The 27,004-nt window shown below is 42.0% G+C and overlaps 1 protein-coding gene across 2 annotated transcripts; it reads right to left on the bottom strand.

Annotated features, from left to right (window-relative positions):
• Positions 1–555: 555 nt before the first annotated feature.
• On the bottom strand, positions 556–26,530 carry vwf (von Willebrand factor). Of its 2 annotated transcripts, XM_037767739.1 has the most exons (53): positions 26,364–26,527; positions 26,186–26,237; positions 25,894–26,037; positions 25,519–25,621; positions 25,194–25,402; positions 24,814–24,935; positions 22,888–23,107; positions 22,686–22,808; positions 22,491–22,602; positions 21,800–21,846; positions 21,582–21,718; positions 21,345–21,483; positions 20,715–20,815; positions 20,421–20,616; positions 20,133–20,348; positions 19,056–19,302; positions 18,864–18,958; positions 18,312–18,463; positions 18,122–18,225; positions 17,900–18,038; positions 17,622–17,756; positions 16,369–16,515; positions 16,128–16,268; positions 15,022–15,120; positions 14,764–14,920; positions 13,351–13,518; positions 13,066–13,201; positions 12,661–12,970; positions 11,316–12,453; positions 11,125–11,229; positions 10,441–10,584; positions 10,218–10,361; positions 9,970–10,134; positions 9,780–9,826; positions 9,505–9,682; positions 9,057–9,298; positions 8,784–8,970; positions 8,010–8,351; positions 7,682–7,920; positions 7,388–7,490; positions 7,194–7,265; positions 5,500–5,604; positions 5,167–5,372; positions 4,920–5,069; positions 4,720–4,836; positions 3,546–3,726; positions 3,203–3,243; positions 3,007–3,123; positions 2,583–2,681; positions 1,375–1,503; positions 1,224–1,263; positions 1,029–1,126; positions 556–869 (listed from the first exon to the last, which is right to left on the bottom strand). In XM_037767739.1, exons 1-53 carry the CDS (start codon positions 26,367–26,369, stop codon positions 684–686), a joined length of 8,532 nt encoding a protein of 2,843 aa, XP_037623667.1. In that variant the 5' UTR covers positions 26,370–26,527; the 3' UTR covers positions 556–683. The 2 variants fall into 2 exon arrangements, 1 of the variants encoding a protein (XP_037623667.1); XR_005206640.1 differs by lacking the exons at positions 556–869; positions 1,029–1,126; positions 1,224–1,263 and adding an exon at positions 2,791–2,881 and having other exon boundaries at positions 1,462–1,503; positions 26,364–26,530.
• Between the last annotated feature and the right edge of the window lie 474 nt (positions 26,531–27,004).

The raw sequence follows: 27,004 nt of genomic DNA, 5'->3' as shown, positions 1-27,004 counted from the left end.
AGCACCAAATGTTAAGCCATTTTTTCAGTGGTGGAGGAAGCAGGCAGATCCTCTGCTAAAAAGGATAATAAAAAGTAATAATACTGCTATATAAAAAATACTTCATTACAAATAAAAAACCCTGCATTGAAAATGTAATCTAAATAAAAGTATGTATTATTAGCAAAATGTACGTAAAGTGTCCAAAGCAAAAGTACTCATAAAAGTGCAGAAAAAGTTAAAACGTACAATATTTCCCACTGAATTGTAGCGGATTGGAAGTGTAAAGTAACATGAAATGAAAATACTTAAGTAAAGTACAAGTACGTCAAAGTTACTGTACTTAGTTATGTTCCACTTCTGGTATTTTTGTATGTTTACTTGATTAAAATGTGATAAATTGATTCAATATTGATCAACTTTTGGTATTTCAAATTCCTAGCTAATCTCAGAAACCAGATGAAAAAGAATATCCGTTATCACTTTTAAACTATTCAAACATCTAAACAACAATCATCAATCTCTACAAACCCATACATTTCAATTCAGATTACACACAACGCAGACAACAAAAAGTAGTGCTTACAGAAACTGGCAGGTTTGTTTTATTGTTATTGGTGTTATTTTTTATATGGGTATATTTTACTTGGATACACACACACTGTTTACATTTATAAACTCTCTCTCACTATCTCTCTCTCTCTCTAGGTGCAGTGTTTGGACAGACAGTCACACGCAGTGACAGACAGGACAGTCTGGTGGCTACGAGTCCCGTTGGCACACAGGACGGGGACACTGAGAGGCTCCGTCTCCACAGCAGAACAGCACACACACTCCTGCTCCACAGCAGCCCTCTCCAGAGAGTATATGGACTTACTGCGACATTTGCCCTGATAGACAGACAGACAGATGGACGGATGGACAACACCGCAGGGAGAGACAGAAAGGGTGGGATGGTGAGGGACGGTGTTACAGTAGGATTTCACTGAACTTTGCTAATCCTAGGGGGAAAAAGTATTAATCATCTTGTGTGTGTGTGTGTCTCTTACCTCACAATAGTGCATTTCTATCTGCTGCTCTGATTGGCAATCATCCACTTTGATGTAGTTAAGCGTTCCTACTGTCCTCCGACACTCTGGCTCCGTACCTACACACATGCACACACACACTCTTATTAAAATCAGAGCGTCCAGATTTTCTTTAAAATAGAGTACCAGTCTTGCAGAGGGCACAGCTCTACTTACACATCTCACAGCAGGTTGTTCCAATCTGGCTGACTTTCCCCTGAAAACAAACAGGAGAGAAAGAAATGAATACATATCTGTGACAGATACAGAGGTTCAGGAGTGAGAATATTGGGAGCTGGATGGAGGGCAGTTTGTGTCGCGGTCGTACCCCCTGGTCCAGGCACGTTTGGCGGTCAAAAGGAGGGCAGGTGTTCACTCTGGTTTTCAAGACAAGAGCCCCTTTATCGTTTACACCACAGCTATACAGGTTGCAACCGTCCTCACTAGTGGTGTTCACCTGGAGGGAGACAGACACACACACACACACACACACACACACACACACACGCGTACATCGGTATTTATGTATGCTGCTGAAAAGCTGTTGTCTCCATTTTAAAGTAAATGAATGAAGACAAAATATTACATTTCTAATATAGACAAACTTTATTAGACCATGTTTGTTTTGTTATTTTGGCAACAGTACGCTATTGATCCAAGGAACAAGTATAGTATAATATGGCATAGTATAGTATAGTATAGTATAGTATAGTAGTGTAGTGTAGTGTATAATACAGTATAGCATAGTATAGCAAAGTGTGGAATAGTATAGTATAGTATGGTATAGTATAGTATAGTAGTGTAGTGTGTAATATAGTAAAGCATAGTATAGCATAGTGTGGAATAGTATAGTATAGTACAGTATAGTATAGTATAGTATAGTATAGTTTATTATAGTATAGTGTGGAACAGTATAGTATATAGCATAGTATAGTATAGTGTGGAATAGTATAGTATAGTATAGTATAGTATAGTATAGTATAGTTTATTATAGTATAGTGTGGAACAGTATAGTATATAGCATAGTATAGTATAGTATAGTATAGTGTGGAATAGTATAGTATAGTATAGTATAGTATAGCATAGCATAGCATAGTATAATATAGCATAGTATATTATAACATAGTATAGTATTGCATAGTATAATAAAGTGTGGAATAGCATAGTATAGTATAAAATAGTATATAGTGTAGTATAGCGTAGTATAGTGTGGAATCGCATAGTATAGCATATTATAGTATAGTATAGTATAGTATAGTATAGTATAGTATAGTATAATTTACTACAGTATCGTATAATATAGTATAATTTAGTATAATTTATTATAGTATTGTATAATATAGCGTGGTATAGCATAGCATAGCAAAATATACTATAGTATAGTATATTAGCTGACAGCAGGGAATGTATAGTATACAAATATATAAACGTCAACATCTTTGCAACAGCAAATGAGTCTGTATGAGCATGTATGTCTGCATTCTGCGTGTGGCAGGGCTCATGAGCGAGGCGTCGTCTTTTCTGCTAAGCACCAACCTGCAGACTGATCAGTTTCCCATCTGGCCTTTGTAGGAAACAGGCAGTGGCAACACATCGACCACAGCAAGCATCTTCCTCCTTCTGCAGAGTGTATCCCTGAAAACATTGTGGTTAGTACTGCCCGTTAGTTCACATAGGATGAAGGGCATTACTGTAAATACAAAGACATAAATGTGCCTGTGCAGATAAATAATTCACCATTTACCTCTGTGAACGGGAGTGAATCACGGAAACTGACCGTTTGGCCGCAATTTAATGATGAGTACGGTGGGAATGTGGTCAGCGGATTAGAAAATCTTTGATGAAAATGATGGACGTTTGAATTCATTGGTTAGTCATGATGATGATGATGATGATGATGATGATGATGATAATGATGACAAATGATAATGGTGATAATAAAAAAATAATGATGGGTTACCATGGGGCAAGTGGGACAACGGATTGTCCTGCAGGACAGTTTGTAATTTCTCACGGCTCCGTCCACCACCGTACACTCACAGTGTGTGCACACGTCCACCATCAGCTTGTCCCCTGCCTGCACAAACACACACACAGCACTGAAGGAACTGTTTAAAATGTTCTGATATGAAAGAAGAGTTTTCTGCACAACTTACTCCTATCACAGTGTTGTTGTGGACACAGGCATCCATAGGAGCTGTGGAGAGAAGCACAAATAATTTAGCTGCCATTCATTAAACCCCGGGCTTTGTAAGGTCAAAAGAGGATAACCGGCTCTGGGATGACAGTAATGTGAGAGAGCCATCTGCTGGACAGACACTGAGACTGCAACTCAGTATATAGTGTGTGTATATGACTAAACGGAAAGTTAGTAGAGTGAAAGCTTGATGATTCAGGCATTTGAAATCATGGAAATCATGCCTGCTAACTCATAAGGCCAAAATGTACCAAATGGTGTGGCTGTTCATGTTTTCCTTTTGCGTGTGACTGTGTGTTTACCGCAGTGGCAGCGGGGGCAGCAGTCCTGGGTGTCGCAGCGTAACTGCGTTCCCAGCGGGCAGGACGGAGTGTCCATAACAGAGCAGCTGACGTTTGTTGAGGAGATGAACACCTCGTCTTTCACTTTCACACACTGATGCAACACACATTTATCACGTGGAGACTGCCATACCTCTCCCAACTATAAACACACACAGAGATTAGATTAAAATCAAATAAGGTCCAATCCATTGACAATAGCCAGAAATATATTGCCTAAGCAGTGATTGTTATTTAAAAAAATACATTAATGGGATAGTTTGGGTGTTTTGAAGTGGGGTTGCATGAGGTCCTTATCCATAGTCAGTGTATTCTCCAGTTTGGAGAAGCACGCAGGAGTTAACGCACGGAAGCAAATCAATGAACTGCTGTGGACGGGGCCGGCAACAAAACATATTTCAGCACCTAAAAGAAAAGCTCATCTACAAAAATCAATATCAGTTTAAGTGTACGCTGTTTTAGAATATATTCGCCGGTTTACCTTGCTGTGAGACAGCTATACAGTCTATGTTTCCGACAGGGAACTGTGACTGTCACCAAAGTCATTGTGTGACTTTGGTGAATCTGAACTAACCAAAGTCACGCAATAACACAAACAAAATAACTGATCAAGGCAGCGGTAGACCAGCAACTCCTGTGTTTTGCGAGGTAAAATTACTGTTTTTTTCAATGGAGTCTGGTGGCTTTGGCAAGAGCATAGATGGATACAATGGTTTAGGTTCCCCGTCTGCAAGGGCTGTCTGACAGCAAGGTAAAGTGGCAAAAATATTCTAAATATAGCGTACACTTAAACTGATTTTTTTTATGTGGGCCTTTCTTTTAGGTGGCTAAAACACGTTTTGCTGCTGGCCCCGTCCACAGCAGTACATTGCTTTGCTTCCGTGCCGTAACTCCTGCGTGCTTCTCCAAACTAAGGGCGTGCCGACCGTCATCTACTGTAGGTAATACACTAACTATGGATAAGTACCTCATACAACCCCACTTCAAAACACCCAAATTATTCCTTTAAGCTGTATATGAAATGCTACACATTACACACTACAATGAGTGCTTTTGACAATTACAACATAATTAATAAATAATAATTACTAAAAAATGGTTGCCTATATTAACCAGACATGTATGATTTACGTACACGTCTGAGTTTTCGCCCAACCATTGTGTCCCCTCTCATCTCTCCCGCCGACTCCACACAGCTGTTCGGTGTGCACTTCCCGCAGCACTCTCCTTGTGATGGAGTGTATGCGGAGCCCTGAAATGTATAATCAACGCATAAGGATTCATGGTTATAGAAGCATAATGCAAACGTGTATGTTCGGTGTGTATGTGTCTCACCTGAGGGCAGGTTCGATCACACACAGGCGGCGTACACTGAGCAGTGTGTAGTGATGTGTCTTTGTCCTGTAGCTGGCTGCAACTGCACTTCTCGCACCCTTTCTCCCATTCACTCCCCACTGGGTGAACCACACCACCAACCACACACACCTGGAGAGACACACAATAATAAAATAGTTGAAACAGTAACAGCACAGAAATGGAAACTGATGCATTTGAACAAACACACACACACACACACACACACCTTGTCTGGCAGACAGTTGGTTTCTGTGCAGTCACAGTCATTGGTAGAGGAGGATGTGATGAACCCTGCAGGGCAGGTGCGGGTGGAGCTCTGGCAGTTGCACGCACATTCAAACACGTCGCAGCACTTTGTGTTTTTCACTGACAGTTTGCGATGTGCGGGACAAGCGGGGGGAGCTTGAAGAGCACACTCTTCCTTTTTGCAGACTGCGAGAGGGAAACGAGATGAAGAGGAAAAAAAAAGATCACATGGATGTGTGCTCTCTTTCATGTCTGTACGTGTGCCTGAGAAAAGCCGAGCTCAAACATCACAAAGAATGTGTAGATGGCGTACCGCACTCGTGTGTAGGTTGACATTCCCCGGGGTTTTTCAGAACTGCAACCTGACCGTCCTCACAGCGGGGCACTTCAGGCGGGTCACACGTCACCAGATCACACACTGAAAAGTCACAGAGTCAGACAGTCTGTTGCAGCTGGATGAGATATACACTCGGAGATGCAAATGCCTGATAAATACAAAGCACTGAAAAATGTTTAGCCAAATTTCAATTAATGATTTTATTATCATTTCTTTAATTAGCTTTTCAACATAAAGGTGGTAGAGGTTTAATAATTTCTCAATAGCAATAATGTGTGAGCAATATATTCTGGCGTTCAACTTCAGCACCAATCTTCAAATATCTCTTCTAGGTGCAAATCAGACCTAGTTACACACACATACAGTGTATTATATTGGGTAGCCCGTTCTATAACGCCCATGTCTATAATGCATTATAAACATACTTATAATCTGCTAATAGCACTGTATAATTAAGCACTCATAAATATTCATAATGATTTATAACAATAATCATAACACATTATAAAGCATTTTATAATGACTCAAGTATCATAATTGTTGGTCACTCACTGATTTTTTGTGTGTATTGTTCTTGCATAGATTTAATGATATTTCTTTCACTTTACTTAAAGCAAACAATGACCACTTAGAATAATCACATTATAATTAGGGCTGTCAAAGTTAACATGATAATAACGTGTTTTAACGCAACTGATTTCTTTAATGAATTAACGTAACTTGCAATTTTTAATCCATTGGTACCAACCATGTCATACTAGCTCGTCGTGAAGGAGGCTAAATAATGCTGCAAACTTGTGCTAAATTTTGGCGAGGAAAAACGGGCATGGCCATTTTCAAAGGGGTCCCTTGACCTCTGACCTCAAGATATGTGAATGAAAATGGGTACCCATGAGTCTCCCCTTTAAAGACATGCCCACTTTATGATAATCACATGCAGTTTGGGGCAAGTCATAGTCAAGTCAGCACACTGACACACTGACAGCTGTTGTTGCCTGTTGGGCTGCAGTTTGCCATGTTATGATTTGAGCATATTTTTTATGCTTAATGCAGTACCTGTGAGGGTTTCTGGTTTTGTGTTGTTAATTGATATCCAATAATAAATATATACATACATTTGCATAAAGCAAGCATACTTGTCCAAAGATTGATAAAAGTATTAAATACTTGACAAATCTCCCTTTATGGTACATTTTGAACAGATAAAAAATGTGTGATTATTTTGCGATTAATCGCAATTAACTGTGGACAATCATGCGATTAATCATGATTAATATTTTAAAAGATTGACAGTCCTAATTATAATGCATTATAACCGTGACTATAATGTATTATAAAATGATTATAATGTATTACAACTATGGGAATTATAACACAAGTATTATGACACCTGTCCTTACAAGTCATTGCAAAATGTGTTATGATTATTGTTATAATATAGTATAAATAGTGCTTATAACTATAATTATACAGTGCTATAAGCAGATTATAAGGCATTATACGTATGTTAATAATGCATTATAGACATGGGCGTCATAGAAAGTGCTATCTTATATTATATTGAACACTGACAGGTCTGTTCTTGCTGCTCTCTTTGATGAAGCTACTATAATACTGGATCTGGAAATAGAAACGTTGTAATAATGCTACATAGCGTTTTTTTTACATACCACACTCGAACTCTGGGCAGCACTTAGACTCTCTCTTCTCTCTCAGGATCTCACAGGGTCCACATACCGGAGCTACACACACATACATACAGATGATTCATTATTAAAGTGTTTCATCTAAACCCACAATGCAACAGGGCAATACCAGATACTTCTGTAGGAGCATGAGCAGCAGTAGCAGGAGGGGTGCTTGCCTTTGACATCATTGCAGGGCCGGGCAGTGCAGTTGATGTGTTGTTGGTCCAAACACATGCAAATCAAACATGGGTTCTCATCTGGTACCCAACTCTGCATGTACTGTACAAACAAATCAAACCATGTTCAATTTGCATTGGTTATATTAGAAATAAACACTAGAGGGCGCTCACGGCACACTTTAACGGTGAACACCTCAACGGTTGCCCCATCCAGCTATATCAGGATGTGTTTCTGTAATTAAGAAGTTGATTTGCATCATTCCTTCACACATTCAGTCACATTTTTCTCACCGTATACTTGCGTCCATGCTGGTCAACACACTGCCTACATGCTTCTGGTGATACACACTGTCCGTGATGCAAAACCGTCACTCCAGTACAGAAACAGCCCTCGGTAGGTGTGTCCATACAGGATGACTCGTTACCCCTGGCAACCGACCAGTCGCTTGGCAACGCCTGTATGCTACGACAGTCCTCTACACACCCTGTCCGACATGCATCATACTCCATGGAGCTGGGACACTGTAACGCTGTAACACACACATCAGGCTAAAGTTCAGGTTTAGGCTCAGGCTGGGTGTTAAACATCTACACATCCACATATCAAAAACTAACTTACGGCAGAGGTGGGGGCTCCTCCATTGCACACATACACCTCTCTGTCTACAGAGGCGTGCGTAGGCAGAAATCAGCTCACACACGTCTGACTCCTCACATGCCTGCTCCTCACACTTGGCAAGGAACACCTGGACAGGAATATGCGCGTGGCACGGTTCAAACACCTCAGAGCGTAGGGCCTGACATCCCATCACTGCTCCATGCACACACACTGCCCTCCGCTTTGGCAGACACACACCGTCATCTACAGCCACGGTCCAGTCTGAGATGAAGCCTGCCTGGTCAGCGGTCGAGCTGCCATTACGTAAAGATAGGACATTCAACTTCTCCTCCCCACAGGCACCTGGAAAAAGATACAGAGAGAGATCAGAAGGTCAGAGGGAGACAGTGTTACAGTTGCGCTAGAAGTCGGGCTGGTCGATAATTCAATATGATAATTTATCGTCTTTCAATCAATGGAATCGTGTCATGATAAAATCATATATCGAGATATTGTGATACACAATTAAGCCATCTAAATTGATAATAACAAGAAAATACTAACAAAAATTTCTCAGAAAATCTGATCAAAATTAAATCAAACTATTAATCTTAATCTGATTACTCTGTATTACATACTATATCGTTATAGAAGATCGTTATCGAGTTATGAAATGACCTATATTGTGATAGAAGATGGCCATATCGCCCAGCCCTAGCTAGAAGAAAATGAAGAGAGACAAACAGGGCTGACTTATTTTACACTTATGAATAAATGTGTCCTCATTTATGTTACCGCAGAGTCCAGCGGTGTAGCCTGTGGTGGAGCTGAGCAGTGTGATGGTAAACTCGTTGCTCTGAGGAGTGAACGTCAGGACGTAGCCGTGGTCTGACTTCAGCTGCAGCATCACTCCTCCATAACGCACCAGCTCTAAACCAGCGAACCGCCACGGCAGCGCAAGTTCTTCCCCATCAATCATTGCCTGCTCGAACAAACACACAGTCAGTAAATAACCCTTCATAGACTCACGTATAATGTTTCAGTGTGGAGGCAACACACCCAGCTTACCGTCATATCGTCCTTCAGCAGCAGTTTGTGGGGTCCATGGGTCACCTCCATGGCTTTCATGCAGACCTGGTTGTAATTCGCTGAGTCCTGACAAGGCCCACTGTGGAGTTTGACCTCTGACCCTTCACTGATGCCTTTGCTGACTGTGAGAAGTGTGTAGGAGCACACACCCTCCCCATCCAGCCTGAGCGCCAAACCATCAAACCTCACCACATGATTGGTGGAGCTGCCCATGCACATACCTGTCAACACACAGCAGGCAGGAGGAAGAAGAGAGTGACTGTACAGGAGCCAGAAACATGTGATCCGTTAACAGTCGGTATAAATAGACTGCAATGCAACTCATTGTTAACAGCCCACGTGGGAAATGATGTGCACTTAATATAGACGCATTAAATGTGACGCTAGAGACTTCAGAAGCTATTTAATCCTCTTGTGATGTACATACAAGGGCATTCCCAGTGGCAGCCACAGGTCTCCTGGACTCTGACAGGTGGCATGTTGTTCCTGCAGGCCGGCGGCTCCAGTCTGTCACAGCTGACTTTGTGGTTTTGTACCGTCACAGCCCCGCTGGGGTGGCACAGGAGAGAGTGGCAGCCGTCCTCCAGCAGCCATGACTCGCCAGGCTGAAACACATGAACAGACAATTCATTACAAGTAATGGCTGTAAAAAGGTCGCTGCGCTGCTCGTATTTGTATTCAACCACAGTAGACGTTACTCACCTTTCTTTCATTTCCATCATCATCAACACACAGTCCTGGTGGACCAGCTGAGAACCAAAGCAAATAACCAATACCATCATTATCACCAGCATTATAATGTATTATTATTAAATTACTTATTAGATTAATCGTTTTTACCTAGAAAAATGTAACCGTATGTGTGTGTGTGTGTGTATGTGTTTGTGAGCACCTCTGCAGATTCTCTCTATGTAACCATGGTCCAGAGTCAGCAACATCAGTAATTGATCCATGCTGTTCAAGTGCAGAGTGTTGTCTTGGTTGCCGTGGTGACCGAGTACGCCAAGCTCACTCCTGTCATAGTTTGGTCCCACCCCGATGGGGAACACTGACACACCTGAGGGAAGAGACTCTCATCAGTGAAACTACACCACAGACTGATGTATCACATGTTAATCAGACTATAAAAGACTTAATTACCTGCTGCCAGTGCCTCGTTAGCTGCTTCTTTGACATCATCAGCTGATTTGTCAGTCACCAGCATCACCACAGCCTTGGCTACGCCGACTCTTCCGCCGCTGACTGACGAGATGGACGTCTGCACAGCGAATCGCAGCGCAGAACCTGCAGACAGACAACAGCAGCAGTGAGCGTGTGTCTGCTTTGATGTGTGTGCACATATATTAGTTTACGTATCCATTACCTAGTGCGGGGGCGGCAGTGGTCCTGCTTGGTATTCTCTCCACCAAGTTCAGGAGGTGGGATTTGCTCTGTTCATCCTTCCAGGTGAGCTCTGCTGTGTTGGTGTCTCCATACTGAACCACACTCACCTGAGTGCCATTCAGCCCTGCACACACAAACAAGTCAAATCACTGTAGCAATGCAGAGGAGGGACAATATGGTTTGTTGAATGAGCATTAGTAGTAAATATAGTTTCTCTATGAGAGCAACAAACTTTTTGGAGCTCAGTACCAACTTATATAAGAGAGTGCTGCAGCCTTGCTGATTTTAAATTCAAGATGAAATCACGGCTAAAAATCAACCCAATCATGTACCCATCACACATGAATGCAAACACTTGATGTGTCTTAATGTTGTGGTTGTTGTTGTCTCCTCTCCTCTGTGTCCCTCACTGGTGTCCCATAATCTAAATAAATTACTAGAAAACACTGGGTGACCACACAACACTGGGTAATTATCCAAACTTCTGTTAAACCACTTATGATCTGACTAATAATATAATTTTCTAGCGGCAAAAATCACAGCTCCCCTTCTTATTCTCTTGAAATATCATTGAAAACAGGTAGAACTACATACACATCAGTGAAATGCAGTTCACATTACATTAAAGGTATAGTAGGGCATTTAAGGGCCGTGTCACACCTACCTATGTCAGCACTATTGATGAAAGCTTTGACAAACGTCTTCATGTCCTCACGCTCCTCTCCAGCCTTCAGCAGGAACAACACATCCACAGGCTTCTTACACGGCACTGTGCAAAGATACGGCTCACAGATTAATACACAGGCTAGTGGCTCCTTGTGGACTGAATGACTGAAATGAGTGTGTGTTCTGTACCTGAAGGTGGCAGGCTGGCGAGCGTTGGGACGACCAGGGGTGGCAGTGTAGGAGAGCGTGGCCTGACTGTGGAGCGTGTGATATTGACTACACGGTGTACCAGGGTTGTCAGATGACTGTAGTCATCAACAAACAGCGGACGTTGAGGGGAGCTGAATGGCAGCAAGTCAAACTCATGTACTTTTTGTCCAACACCAATGGGATACACTTGTGTGTGGGTGCTCGTAGATGGCGGGCGTATCACTGTGTCAGTGGGTGGGTTTTCTGTCACGAGGAAGACCAGCTGAGGAGGGGTGGGGCCGCGTGAAGGCTGGACCGTAACCATTTCTTGAAAAGTCTGAGTGATAGCAGTGCCCGTGTTTGTCTTACTTCCACCCCTCCATCGTATCTCCCTCAGTCGCTGTATCAGCAGCGTCCTCTGCCGCCTCAGCTCCCACCGACGTATCTCCACAGTGACCGTTACGGAGTACTGGATCACAGTGATACGAATGAACTCCTCCTGCTCCGTCAGCTGAGAGATAACTTCCTCCAGGAAGAGGAGCGACTTGTTAAAGTTGTCCTTGCCGACTGCATCGGAGCCTTCCACGATGAATGTCACCTCTGTGAACGGAGGGGTGGAAGATGGCGATGTGGTGGCGGTGGACGTAGGCGTGTTGGGGAGGTGTTGTGTGGGGTTGGGCTCCAGAAGAGGAGCCCGTGTTGTGGTGGTCGTGTCCTGCTGCGCTTTAGTGGGTTTTGGCGGTGGAGGTTTCTCCACCTCAGGCTCCAGCCCCAAGGTGCAGAGGTAATCTGACAGCTCTAACAGACGATCAGGCAGCTCACCTGTGCTGCTCAGCACATAGGCCCTGTTTTCTGGGTTGGCCTTGGTGATGTCATTAATCTGCCCCATGTCTACCCCGGGACCCAGCGCCACCGTCAGGGTGGTGATGGCTTTCCTGCGGAGCATCTTGACGAGGCTACGGACGGGGCGAGGGTTGGCACTGGCAGTCATGATGATGGCAACGCGGCCAGCATGGTCACGCTTGTTCTTGTCATAGATGTTGTATACCAGATACTTGACGGCCTCATCCAAGAAGGCCGCATCTCCTCCTGTGTAATGCAGCTCACGCACGGTCTTCTTAAACAGCCACTTCTGAACCTACAGGCATAAAATGAGAGAGAAAAGCGGGAAGATCAAGCAACCAGGCCTTTACGATGACATTCAGTTTTCATGAGTCAACAAAGCAGCTTATTTCAGGGCTAAATCTGAATGACCAATAAAGTATTATTCCACAGAATGCTGCATATTTGTGCAAGAATACACATTTTGCTGTGCCACACGTGTGCACTACATATGGTTATCTACCTGCAGGTCGTATGTTTTGACTCCAGAGTGGTAAAGCAGCACCGTGGCTCGAGTGTGAGCCGAGCCCATGCGGAATCGTTCAACCACTCCCAGTATGTACTCTTTGGTTGCCTGAAACTCGTCCTCGCTCAGGGCTTCTGAACCATCCAGTAGGAATGCCAGATCCATGGCGCGGTCACACGTGCCCTCGGGCATCAAGGTGGTGAAGGGCAGGGTCGTGAAGGTGGAATAGGCAGGTGTCGGTGTGGGAGTGGTGAATATGGCGGAGGAGGCACAGACTTCACAGCTCAGCGTGTTGTTGTCACAGTGACTTCAGAAAAGAAAAACAAAGCATCTCAAAATGTGCAAAGAATCAAATTACAAAGCATTAGAGACTTGTTGCTGAGTGTTCTAATGCAGTATTACCATATCTTGCAGTGGTCAGGGTCGTCGTGGTTCAGGATGACCTTGTTGCCGTGGGAAATTCTTTGACCCTCATGGATACACACCTGACACTGAGAGGGATCAACACAACGCATGGCCACCTCGTCCAGTAGTTGGCCTAAGGAAAAAAAAAAAGGTAAATTCACCTACACTATTTGCACATGTATACACAAACATGTACAATTATATCTATACTGTTTTTAGATTTTGCATGCTCAAATGTTTTGCATCTGGAAGTGTTGTATGTCCGGTGAGTATTTTTGACACCTGGGGGGCAGTTGGCATGGCAACCTTCCACACATTCGAGCGAACAGTGGAGGGGATCTGGGTGCTGGCAGGTGATCGAACAGGCAGGGCCACAAGTGTTATACCTCCACTGGCATAACTCCTCCCCTACACCTGGGCTCCTGGGGTTCAGTTCCTCACAGCTCATGGCTAAGGAAAAAAAAGTTAAATTATACACTACTTTATTAACCCATTTGTGCTCAAATCTGAATTTTTTTATTTTTAAAAGTGTTCTCTGAGCTTGCCTATGCACAAATGTGAAGAAATTAAAAAAATCGGTCAAACCGTTTGGCTGAGAAGTGAGTTTTTCTTATCATACGTATTCTTTGGACACATGGGACTACTGCATTTGCAATAGATTGTAATTATATTTTTTAAAATATAATATTTTTTTATATTTTTGGAAAAAACAGTAGTCCTATGCGCCCAAAGACTACATATAGTATGATAAGAAAATGAAACTACAAGGACCACAATCAAGTACTTGGTATCTATGAACTAATAATATCAAAGATATGCACACATATGCAGTGTAAAAAATATTTCATATGGAAAACATTTAATAAACTCTTAAAATAAACTGTTAGCGTTTTTCCTAATTTTTCAAAAATCCTGACTTTGACTATTAATAAAAGTGTAATTTTTCATGTGATCTAAAGATTTCAAATTTGTACTATTAGATACTTGTATGTCCGTAACAAATTTCAAGACTTTTGACCGATTATAACAAATGTTGCATTTTTCCTTATCATATAGTCTTTGGGCACAAATGGGTTAACCGTGTAACAAAATTTGGCCTCTGCTTTTGACCAATCCTTAAAATATAGGTCCTTTTCTTCAAGATAAATATTATCTGTGACCTGCATAATAAAGAATTCAGAAATGCAGAAAAACAAGTTAACTTTCTTAACTATAACATTAAGAGTAGATTTTTAGAACATCCCTTCTGTTATCAGAGAATAGATCCTCATCTGAGTGAAAAACAAGAACCTGATGCTAGAATTAAAACCCCAAAATAAATTTAACTAACTTCCCATTTAGATAGAGGAACTACAAAAGTGTTAACTAAAGTTAATAACACAAAAGGTGTCACGTGGGAGAACAATAGCAGTATTGAAACGTGGTGGTGTTGTGATTGTGGTATCTTGTTAAGTTGTATACAAAAAGGAGAAGAGCTACATGGAAGATGATTTGTGTCTCCGAAAAAAATCTTTAATTAGGATTTTATTTTTATTTTAATTTTTCTAGCCACTTGATTTTGACATCTTAGAGGACACAGTTAACTGGTTTAGCTTAATCGAGCAGCCTAATGTATTTTCCTGATAATAAAGTATACTTCAGCCAGAAAATAACATGATGAAATTATAAATGTGGATGGAGAAATTCTTCACTCACGGCAAAGATCGTTGGATCTCCAGCTGATGGATACACCCCTCTCTGAACAGGCCTGAGCGTAGGCCGCGATGACATCACAGAAACACGCACAGTCGCCCACTGACGGACAAGAGCACGCTGCCTCCACACACATCTCTATGTATGGCTCTGCATCCACCTAAAGACACACAGGGACATGTTAAGAGAGGACCAAGAGCAATGAGCCTCACAATGCACATGGTGTTGTGGGATATTGAGTGTGTCTGTAATTAAACTCACCTGGCTGTTGCATGCCTTAAAGAGAGGACCGGTGATTACACGACACGACTGCTCCACTGTCACCAGCTTGACAATGTTGTCACTGCAAGGTGCGGGGATCTATACACACAAGAACACACACAAATTTAGTGTGACAGTATCTACATCTTATCCTGTACTAGAAATGCAATAGTTAGTAATTTACAAATCAAACAAGTGCTTTTGTATTTTTCAGAACATTAACTCATTGAAATCATCCATACTTTACATGATGGCAAAATGAACATCTTAACTATCACATTTCTTCTCTAATTAATACAGCACTTCTAATGGGGAAGCATCATACCCATATATGTAAGTGAAACAACAGAAAGCCTGATTCTATTGTGTTTATTAATGAAATAAAATATTTTGTCAAATCACTGAAATTTGTAAAAAGAAAAACATGAAAGCCATAAATCTACTGAATCTATTGAGTTATATCACCTTTTGTTATAACATATAAGAACTCATTGCCCAGGATGTGCCTTTCTAAATATTGTTTAATAAGTGGATGTATTTCTAATTGTTTGCTTTTACAAAAAAATAGATATTTTATTATTCTTTGTTAAATAGTTTAATTACTGTTACATTTCTCTGTTGAATATGTTATATGCGATAGTTACATTGTCAGAATCATTGTTATTATCCCATTCTTGATTTGTAATATTATTGCTATTGATTAAAAATGTATAAATAAATACATGAATCAACAGTAAAAAATAAAATAAAAAAATAAATACATGATGGCAAACCATTTTCCAAAGCAAAATTTACATTTTAAGGTTGATTTGAAGCCTTCCAGGCAGCCATTGGTTTTTAGTCACTATGGTACAACACTCAGTTTGCACAGACTTGCCTGAGGCAGGTAATCCATCACAGTAAACATGTAGTCTGCCCCATTGACAGCCCATCTGGTACTTATACTTGCCCACAAACAACAAAATCCATGGTCCTAAGTGCTCCAGATCTAAGCCAGTCATATTAAAAGAGCTGGAGTTAAATTGTCCTGAAACCAAAGCTAGAGAGGAAATATGTTATTGTTTAATTTGAGCGAACCGACCCTTTAATCTAAGACCAGACTTTACCTGTGTTACATCGGCACAGCTGGGAATAACCTTCCAGGAGTTCCCAAAGTGTGAGGAGTCCACCTCCAGCTGGTTGTTACTGCTCACCAAGTCATTGTTGACGTTCCCATCAAAGTTACCACACAGACCGCACACCCGGCCCTAAAATGGATGCAACAAAAAGGACATGTTTAATATAAAATAATGTAAATATAACCAACAAGGTCCATCAGTCAAAGGCAGTGTTTTAATTCATAAGTACCCGGTATGTGGCTGAGATGTGAACCAGGAGGCGAGTTCCCTTGTCCCAGCTGAGGGAGATGTGTTTCCCCAGCAGCACGGTGTAAAACTGACCCGAGTGCACAATCTCCACCTGTGAGCTTTGTAGCACCGGCCTCTTCATCTTCACCTACGAGAGAGAAAGATGACAACCGTGGATGAATATACTCACAGGTCAAGTCTGAGAAGTTTGGTTGCAAGACTCAGGCAATTCTCAGATTGTTTGAGTAAAGCAGAACATAACTTAGGAATCTAACATCTGACATCTGACCTTTGGTTGTGTCTGATAAAGTTTGCTGCTTTACAAATTACAATTCTTTTATGGTTTTTATATACAAGTTATGCAAAAGGCACCATGCTGTTTGTTCCTGAATTAGAGTGATATATTCAACACTTCACTATGTTTATCTAACATGCTCCTTGCTCACATGTGACTCATCAGATATCTAGTTCTAGTTGTGCACATCCTCCTGGCTACTGTACAGTACATTTACATACCTATATTACAAACATACCTTTTCATGTAAAAAACTACTACTACTAACTATAGATACAGACAGGTTTAATGGTCTCCCTGAAGAGAAAAGTCTTTGTTTGCTGTATGATTTAGCTGAGATTGAAGACTAAGCCCATTTCATCTTTTACTGTTTCTTATATGATGATTTAAGGGCTACACTTCTTTTTAGTAAAATGTTCTTCATTTCTGATGATTCCTTCTGGTTTTATGATTATAAAAACAAACTTGAGTTGCATTTTAGGAAGGGAACCTTTATTGGGTAATGTAAGTTATGTTCATGTCTGATGTCTGATGTTTCACCACTGCAGCAGTATTTGGTGTTTTTATGATCATATGGGCTGGAAACTTTGTGTGCATGACACATTGAATCGTATAACTTACTACATGTGTGTGTGTGAGGTGGTATGGGTCAAAGACTGTATATAACAAGTGGACGTAGTCACCGTTACGTCACCCACTGGTTTGTGGCCTTCCGTTTTGAAGCGTCGAGTTTGGCATTTTGGCCGCCACCATGTTGATTATTTGCAGCCAGAAGTGACACGAGAGGGTGGAGCTAAGTACAACCGAATACTGAATATGAACTGAAAACACACTGTGAAAGTCGCCCCCTGCTGGCTATTAGAATGAATGCAAGTTTAAGGCACTTCCATGTTGACTTTACTTCTCAGACCTTGGAGGTAGCACACTGGTATGGATATGTGTGTGTTTGTGAGTGTTACCTCTCCATGTTGCATTAAAATCAACCCTCCCTCATAGAAGATCGTGATGGCTTTTGCACAGCGATGTCCCACAATTCCACAGGCCTCGTTCTCCACCAGCACTCGGAATGAACCCTCGTCTCCGTTACACATATCCTATTGGTGGTGAAAGTAGAAAAAGCCAAAAGTAGGGAAAGAATTGAGAGATTAAATGAATGTTGCATTTTTCTGTTTTTGCACCCGTGCACTGTGCTGTGCAATCCACCCTGGAGCTCTTTTTGGATCTCTCTGTCTCTTACCTGGACCAGGACATATTGGCAGAGGCCAGGGAAGGAGTATTTGAACCCATCAAAAGTGACGTAATGCCCCTCCCCCACAGTGCGGCACACACCATCGCACACCTTCTCCGTGCAGCGCCACTTCCTGTTCTCACACACACTGTAAATAAAAGAGAACAAGAGTTAAGCGAGCACATTGCAGGTATTCCCCTTCATCACCATGTATGCAAACAATCATTCTACCAGGTGTTGCAGTCCACAGAGATGCTCTGTCCCGATGCATATGGCCTGTTGTTATGGTAACAGGGACACCGTTCCGGTGCAATGCAGTCTCTGCGGTGACGTACCTGAAATCAATCCGCTAATCAATCAGCGTGTTCTATGTTAGATGTTTGTTGCTTTATTGACAACACAAAGATAACACACAACCTACTGTGCCAGGTGGACAGAGGCAGCCGGGGATGCAGGCCAGGCTGACACAGGGAAGATCCAGATTCTGGCAGGTTCTGGCACACTCAAGGCCTTTTTCTTCTGCATCACACTCTGTACGGACGAGTGGCGGAGGGCACTGGGCTGACCGGCGCTCTGCATACGCAGAAACAAAAACCAATATGTAGTTGGGTTTCATGAAGTTGGTGATCAGTTCCTCAGAACGGAAGGACACTTCACACATCTATTTCATGAGACATCTGCATAGGAGAGGGACTAAAAAGTTGCAAAACAAACTCCGGCGCACTGTCCAACTTGCAATCATACATTTATTTTGACGTTTCGGTGATCAGTTCCTAAAATGCAATGCAAATTAGGAACTCAGAAAAGATAATAAAGCAGTTTAACTTGATCAGAACAGAGACATCCTGCACTGAGCCAGGTGTTCACTGCATTCAAGTAAGCATGGTAAATACAAATGGTCAAATAGTGGATTATTCAAGTCAAGAAACACATGAACATTCAATAGTGCTCCTGTAAAATATTGAGATTGTACCTCTGGATGGTGCCAGGTCATCGTCATAGAAGAGGTCAGACAGTAAAGTACTCATTTCAGGGGAGCTACAGCGCATGGAGCCATTCTCACAGTAGCTACACACACACAAGAAAAAACACACAAAAAGTGTTATCTATGAAACGCAATATGCATTAGCATAGTCTCTGAATACACACATGCACAGTCACTGACCAGATGCTGTTGTGATCCGCGTAGACATCATTAGGCTGGTAAAGCTGTCCATCGTGCAGGCAGGTGCACAGGTCGGCGGTCACGCATTCTCCGGAGTCGCTCAGGTACTTTCCAGCCGGACAAAAACAGCCCTCCTCACACTCCCTCTCCCCCTTACATCCTGCCTCAGCGCCAGACAGAGCACGGCACGTCCGCTCGCACACACTCCCACAGGCCTCATACACCTGGCCTCCGGTGCACTCCAGCTCTGACAAAACCAAATCAGGGTCGGGTTAGGGATCTATTCTCAGTTAAAGAGGACCTATCGTGCTCATTTTCAGGTTCATACTTGTATTTTGGGTTTCTACTAGAACATGTTTAAATGCTTTAATGCTCAAAAAACGCTTTATTTTTCTCATACCGGCTGTGCTGCAGCACCACTTTTCACCCTCTGTCTGAAACGCCCTGTTTGAGCTCCTGCCCCTCCCAAAAAGTACTGTCTGCTCTGATTGGTCAGCTGGCCCACTGTTGTGATTGATCAACCGAACTGAACTCTTTGGATTCAACTCCAGCTCCGCTCTAACTAGCCGCTAGACAGGTATACGCAAATGTGTTACTTGGTGACATCACTACATTACGGAAGAAAAGGCTGGACTTCAATCAAGGCGTTTCAGTCAGTTCAGGAGTAGTGTTTCTGTGGGGGAGAATAACTCCCTTTTGCGTGGGCTTTGTAACTTTGCAGACCTTTTACATGCACAAAAAACTACATAACGCACTAAAGGAAAGGGAAAAAGGCAAAAAGACATAAAAGGTCATCTATAAACCGTGTTTTCTTCTGTAAGAAATAGTGTACCCTCCTTTCCTGTCTGTGGAATTATGATAGATCTTTGTTGTTTGTAACGATTGTTATTGTACTCTTGATGGCATTCAAATGTATATGTGGTGCTGATATCCTGATCTTCACCTACTAAAATTATGGCTAACACAGATTATTATTGCCATTTGCATTTGCTCTACAATGGTTTGTATGGTTTGTATGTTTACTAGTGTATGTGCATGTGAGTGATCAGCTGTAAATGAGTTGAGTGTGAGAGTTACCGCAGAGTGAGGGAGACCTCCAGCTGAGCAACACTCCTCTGGCAGTGCAGGCGGCTGCGTAGGCCGACAGCGCGGAGCAGAGGCACTCCTCCCCGTCCACACACGCACACACATCATAACGACAGAAGCGCTGGAACGGACCCGGGTTCACCAGATAGTGGCACGCACTGAACACGTCTGACATCATCACCAAACACGCCTCTTCTGCAAAACGCACTGAGAGGTGCAGCAAGGGGTTAATATTTTGTGGTGATTTGTGTGCGTGTGCTTCTATATGGGCGTGTATACCTCTTTTGGGGTTAATGGCACATGGATCACTCTCATGTTTGTGGGTGGATTCACAGTCTCCGTTGATCCTCCACGACTGGCCGAACGCCTGAGGACCCGCCTCAACCAGACCAGATTCGGACAAGAAGTCATCACCTTGGTTACCATTAAAGTTACCGCAGAGGCCGCAAGTCTGCCCTGCCCATCGTGGTCCCAACTGGGGAGGTGGATAGAATTCAGTACAGTTGTTTGCTAATCTTTTCACATATGTACCATTACCAAAAAAAAAAAATATTTCCATTAAAATTGTTCTACCTTTAAAAGCACACGGCCTCTCCCATCCCAGTCTAGACGAAGGTCATCTCCAAACTTTACACGCACAGAAGACTGCACAGATCTCTGGATATGCAGACGACCTGTAACATTGCACACACAGGGAACTGACTTGTTGAATTCAATACAACGACGATGTAAACAATTATCAGTCCTTCCAATAACTAAGATTATTGTGCTGATAATAATGATCACAAAATCCTCAAGAAATGAGGTCGACACATTCAAAATCATTCATCTATATTTGATGTTTATACTGTATGCTGGTGTTGATTGAATGTCTTCTAACTTCTGGATATTTTGTTATATTTTTGAGTCAATGTTTTGACCTCTTCAGAATATAATAGGTTGAAGTGCAATATTTCCATATCTCAGATCTACTTCAGGCCTTATTATAAATTAAATTTGTAAACACTGGGACCATGTCCATTATTGTCGTCTGTACTGAGCATGTTGTGCTATTTATTGTGATTTACTAATTTACTAAATTTACTAAATTTCCACATTTGTGCACAATAAATATTATTATTAGTAAATATAAAACCATATATAATATGCTTAGAGGGACTATAAAATGTAGATTTGATCCACCATTCTGCCAATATAGCATACCATGATGCATCGGGGTCTGGATGTCCATGCTGTTGACAGACACAATTCCTCCGTGCTTCAGCTTCACTGTCATGTCCTCCAGAGATGACAGGCTGAGTGTCACTGAGCGTGTGCACACAGCATCCTGATCATCTGCACACTGAAACACAATACCAACAACAGCCAAAATACTGTAGACGACCGAGCAGCTGGTGGCAGGAAAGTGACGGAAAAAACATATTAAAAAACAAACATTACCTGTACGTTCTCAATAATGACAGAAAACCCGCTCTCTGTGCAGTCTCTCGCCAGCAGATACTGACAGTGACCAGTGAAGGTGAAGAACTTGTTGTCAAAGGTCTTGAAGTGCGACTGGCCCACCACCAAGCACTCACCTACACACAGAAAACAAATACTTTATTTACCAGTAGATTGTGTAAGTCAGTGCATTGACTACTACTGTACATCTCTCTCACCAGGGCAGCCTTCATTGGTGCATTCCCAGGAACCATGACGGCACACACTGCAGGAAAGAGACAAATTAGGGGAGACACTCCAGGCAAAAAATGGTCAATTTTGAGATTTGGGACTATTTTGTTCGTCTCTTTTCAGACTAGTGGAAAGAAAACATACAAAATACACATTTAGGTATTTATTTTACTACACTTTGTCTATTTGTGTCTGTAGATTTCTTCTAAATTCACCAAGTTACCATTAGATAATGCCTCAATTGCATATTTAAACATCATATCTCAGAAAAATTGTACATGTAAGACAAATAATAATTGTCTTAATGTCAGTAATCAACTGGGGAAGGTTCATGGTGATATCTGTCAGTTTTTTCCCCCTTATTCACCTGTAGTGTCTTGTAAAATGTATGGAACTTTACAATACATATATCTTTAAAGGCCGTTTTCAGACTCCACTTAGGTAACACTTACAAAGATAATGCATCATTTGCATATTCAAACATACATTTTCAGATAACTTGTAATACAAATAATAATTATCTTAATGTAAATAATCAACTGGGGAAGTTTCATGGTGATATCAGTGACATTTTTTACCCGATTCATCTGTGGTGTCTCCCCTTTAGTGAGGAAGCAATGTGTTTTTATATAGCAGTATTTCTGTGTAATTATACATGCATATTGCTCCCTCACTCACCAGGTGTTGCATTCCTGAGAGATGGTGGATCCTGGAGGGAAATGTCGTCCCATGTGCACACAGGAGCACTGAGATACCTCCACACAGCGATTACCATCCAAAACCTTACCCACTGAGAAACAAGTACACACACCATGTTACAAACTACTAGTATTAGAGAGTGAATGAGGGGAGATATAGTGAGTGGGAGATTACCAGGGCATGTACAGCCATCCACACACTCTTCCTTGCAGACCTCCTGGATGTTGAGACTGTGGCAGGTTGTAGAGCAGGACTTGGTGCATTCACTGTACTGCATCCCAATTGGACACTTGGGGACTGAACACACAAAACACACACACACACATTTAGATAATTAATTGGGATTTCATAGCTTCTTCCTGACTGTCAAACTTACAGCACTGGCTCTCCTCCAGCCAGCCATGAAGGAGCATCCCGTGGGCATGGCAGGTGCGAGCGTACTCCAACAGGATTGGACAGTAACAGTCCACCTCTTCCCTCTGGTTGCAGTGACACGCCTCCTCCTGACACAGGAACAGGAAGGCCTCAGGAGAAACCAGGTGGGCACAGTGCAGAAACACACTAGACGTCTGCAACACACTGCAGCTGGACAAAATCTAAACACACACACACACGCAAAGTTAAGTTCAAGGGAGCGATGTGGTTAAATGAAGGGGAATTCCATAATTTCAGACAAAAGAAAAGTGTTTTTTATATCGTAGTCATCCATTTGTGTTTGCTTTTAGCCGTTAGAGGTTTTTGTAACCCACAACGTTTTTCAAAAAGACCACAGTTGCTTGTAAAAACATTCTTGTCTTCTCATGCATGAGCTGTCATGTCTTGTCAGCTCGGGTAAATAAGAGGCTTCTAAAAATGACATTTGGTGGGCAGGTTTTAAGGCTACTTGTGTCATCATGATGAAAACAGGATTTTGATGATTTGAAAACCATAAAAAAAGAGATAAAAGTCAGCACCAGTTGAAATTATTAAAGAAAATACTCAGATATATCAATAAAGATATCTTAAGCTCTTAAACTAATATTCTCAGTCAGACTTTGGGAGTTACTGCATGAAGCCCAGTTAGACTGAAAGAGCACCTGTTTCCTTCAGAGACACAGGAAATATAGCAGACTCGCAGTTAGTGAAGGGCATGCAGATGACATACGATGTCTCACACTAACATGTAGCCTTTACTGGTTTCATAACACGTGGGTGTTCCTGTGGTACTAAATGTTCTTGCTAAAACTGGCTGATTTTTTTTCATATAAGTCCACCCACAACCACTACCGCCAGCTCTGCTTGTTTACCAGCTGTTCCTTTTTAATGAGGGCTGCAACTAACGAATATTATCATTGTCGATTAGTCTTTAGATTTTTCTCTCGATTCATCGATTAGTTGTTTGGTCTATAAAATGTCAGAAAATGTCGAATAGTGTTTCCTAAAGCCCAAGATGACGTCCTCAAATGTCTTGTTTGTCCACAACTCAAAGATATTCAGTTAACTGTCATAGAGGAGTAAAGAATCCAGAAAATACTAATGTACTGTAACACACAAATTATCAGTAATAAAGTCCAAATGATGGTACACCAGACAGGATAAAAATACTGTATGCAGAGAGAGACATAGATGCTGGGTTAGTAAGTGTAAGTGAGCTGCAGTTGGAGGTTTTTTGCACAGTCAATATAACACCCTTTACAGCTGAAGTAGGCAAGATTGGAGCAAATATGATTAAAAAAATATATTTTTATAAAACGGTCGCTATATCCTGACAGTAGTACATTAAACAGGTAACCTGAAAAAAATCATGTGCCTCTGTGTCCTCCGGTGCTCCTAACGGCATCTGCAAGATTTTACCGACCGGAGGAAAACAAGCAGTAAGAGCTGATCTGAGGTCTGCTGTCCAGCTGCCGTCTATGAGAGCGAGATTGGTCAAAGTCTCCCGTCACGAGCTAGATTTGTTAAAGTCTGAAAACAGAGCCATGAGGAGTTGCAGAAGTCTAGTTTTCTCTCAGAACACTTGAATTACAATATGCTGAGAGGTTATTATGGAATTTTTGCCCAATGATGCCAAAAATATACTGCCTACTGCCACTTTAAATGCCAAATGCTTTTACATCAAAGGCTCAGATGCATTAATGTGTGTCTATCTTTATTTGTGCTGCCTCTTTGAATAAAAGGTTTTATATTATGAAGAGAGATTTCTGTACTTTTTTAGATTTGCAGACATGTAAAATGCAATCACATCCTTACAGGTGTCCAAACACATGTATATATGTATGCACATGTACGTGTGTGTGTGTGTGTGTGTGAACTGTCCTCTCACCGCTGAACTCTGTTTTGTGGTGTTACAGGACTGGCTGGGTTTTGAGACACGTCGACATGCCTGATCAGCCCCCTTCACTGCCCAGGAATTTGCAAAATCATAACTGTCCTCTGTTAGGAATCCTAAAAACACACATAAACACACACATAAACGAGTTGACAGATGTGTTCTTAATCTCATCCTACCACTACTGTTCCTCTTGCTTTCTTTTACCTTGTTATCTTTTCCTGTACTGAGCCGCTACTCTTCCTGTTGCTGAGTGCTGGTGACTCAAATCATTTCCTAGACTCCAGTAATAATGAACTGTCCTCACATATCCCACACACGCACACAGTTTTTGCAGACTTTTTGACTCTACCCATTTGCAGGCATGATCTTACCCTCTTGAGCGGTGTATTCATCAGCTGACACAGAGTTGAAGTTGCCACAGAGGCCACAGGTGCGGTTGGCATGGTGTTTGGTCAGCGTCAGGGCGATGTTGGCTGCATTATCGATGGTGACGGTGAAGCCAAACTCCTCGCTCCAGAGCTTATAGAAGCCGAGCTCTGAGCCCACAAACACAGAGTGAGATGCATAGGGCACAGACAGTCTGCAAAGAAGGAGACACACATCAAGTTTTTCCATAATCAAACTGCAATAAGTCAATATGAATACACACATTATTTATGATTTTTGCATGACAACTTAAATATTCTATTACTCAACCTTGTTTCTCCTTGTGATAGCAGTCCGTCTACAGACAGGTGCAGCTCAAAGGCATCCCCCAGAAACAGAGTGACTCCAGTTCTTTTGCCATTGATGAAATCACCTGTGGATTGAACACACATTCATTATTAGATTAATTATCAAATCTTTGACTGAGAAAAACAGCCTGAAATAACAATAACAATCTTTGAATCTTCAGAAAATTAACTACTGTCAGTACAAACACATACACGGTTTTAGTACACACATTAAAGTGAGAATCAAACCTGTGGCAGCAGCTATGCAAAAGCCACCAAGCTGCACTGGATGAGCATCAGACGCTATTAGAATTCAAATCTGTTTGTTTCTTTATTGAACTGTCTGAGCGTGACTCACCCAGCAGTGTGAAGGAGCGATGGCTGCAGTCTCCAGCCAGCAGGTAGCTGCAGTCTCCGGGAAACTCATACAAAACCCCATCAAACGTGTGAACGTGGTGTCGTCCGAACAGACTGCATCTCCCCGTCATACCTGCCACGCAAGCTGGACATACACGCAAGAATATGCAACTGAGTATAGAAGTAGGACAAGAAGGGATCTTATATTAAACATTTAACATATTAATAGTCTATAAGACAGTGTCACTTTTGAGTGCAAACACCAAAAAGAATTGCTCTGATGTCACACTCACCTGTCAGATGCAGGAGAATCCAAATTCCTTGCAAGGACCTCCTCATACACACCTGAAACACATTTAAATATGCTCTCTATTATCATCACCACCACCCATACCTATACCAGTATCATCATCTTATATCTAAATATCACATTGCTCTATCTTCAGTTCTCCTAACTGTACTGAGTCCTACCTCCATGACTCCAGGTAATCCACACAGTTGCAAAGGAAAGGCAAACACAATCCAAAATCAGAGAATCCAAATGTTGCACTTCTAGACCTCAACACAGTCAAGGCATACTGGTGCAGTGTGGTGGTCTGTGTCAAACATTGGCTAAACTGAGAAGTTGGTGAAACGCTCAACCACTGTGGAATCTATTTTATAGCAAAGAAACGCCCAGCTGTCATTAGCTTTCCTTAAAGACCCTTCCTCCTCACCAGGTTATGTCAAAAAGGGCAGACTATCACTCCATCCACAGCTCAGAGCCTGCAGACTGACACCATCAAACACACTCAGCAGGACAATACCAGGATATGCCCACTGATCGCCTGGCTGAGTGATTAGTCTACACATGCATATCTGTATCGGCGCCAACCAAAACAATTCTTGTGGAAAATAAACTTACTGGAGCTATCTCACGCAATAACACTTCTGTGGTAACACATGACTAAGCTGTGCCAAAATTACACACACACACACAAACACACTGGGAACGTGTACGGATCAACACTCTCAGGTGCAGACGTCACCTATCATCTGGCAAAAAGACAAAGACAGTATTGTGTCCAAATATGCCTGTCCAATTCTGGTACCATGTTGCAACACTGTGCTCT

The sequence above is a fragment of the Sebastes umbrosus genome, chromosome 4, assembly GCF_015220745.1.
Source record: "Sebastes umbrosus isolate fSebUmb1 chromosome 4, fSebUmb1.pri, whole genome shotgun sequence".
NCBI classification, from domain to species: Eukaryota; Metazoa; Chordata; class Actinopteri; order Perciformes; family Sebastidae; genus Sebastes; species Sebastes umbrosus.
Note: the sequence above shows the minus strand (reverse complement) of the source record. Positions and strands in the feature narration are given on the sequence as shown.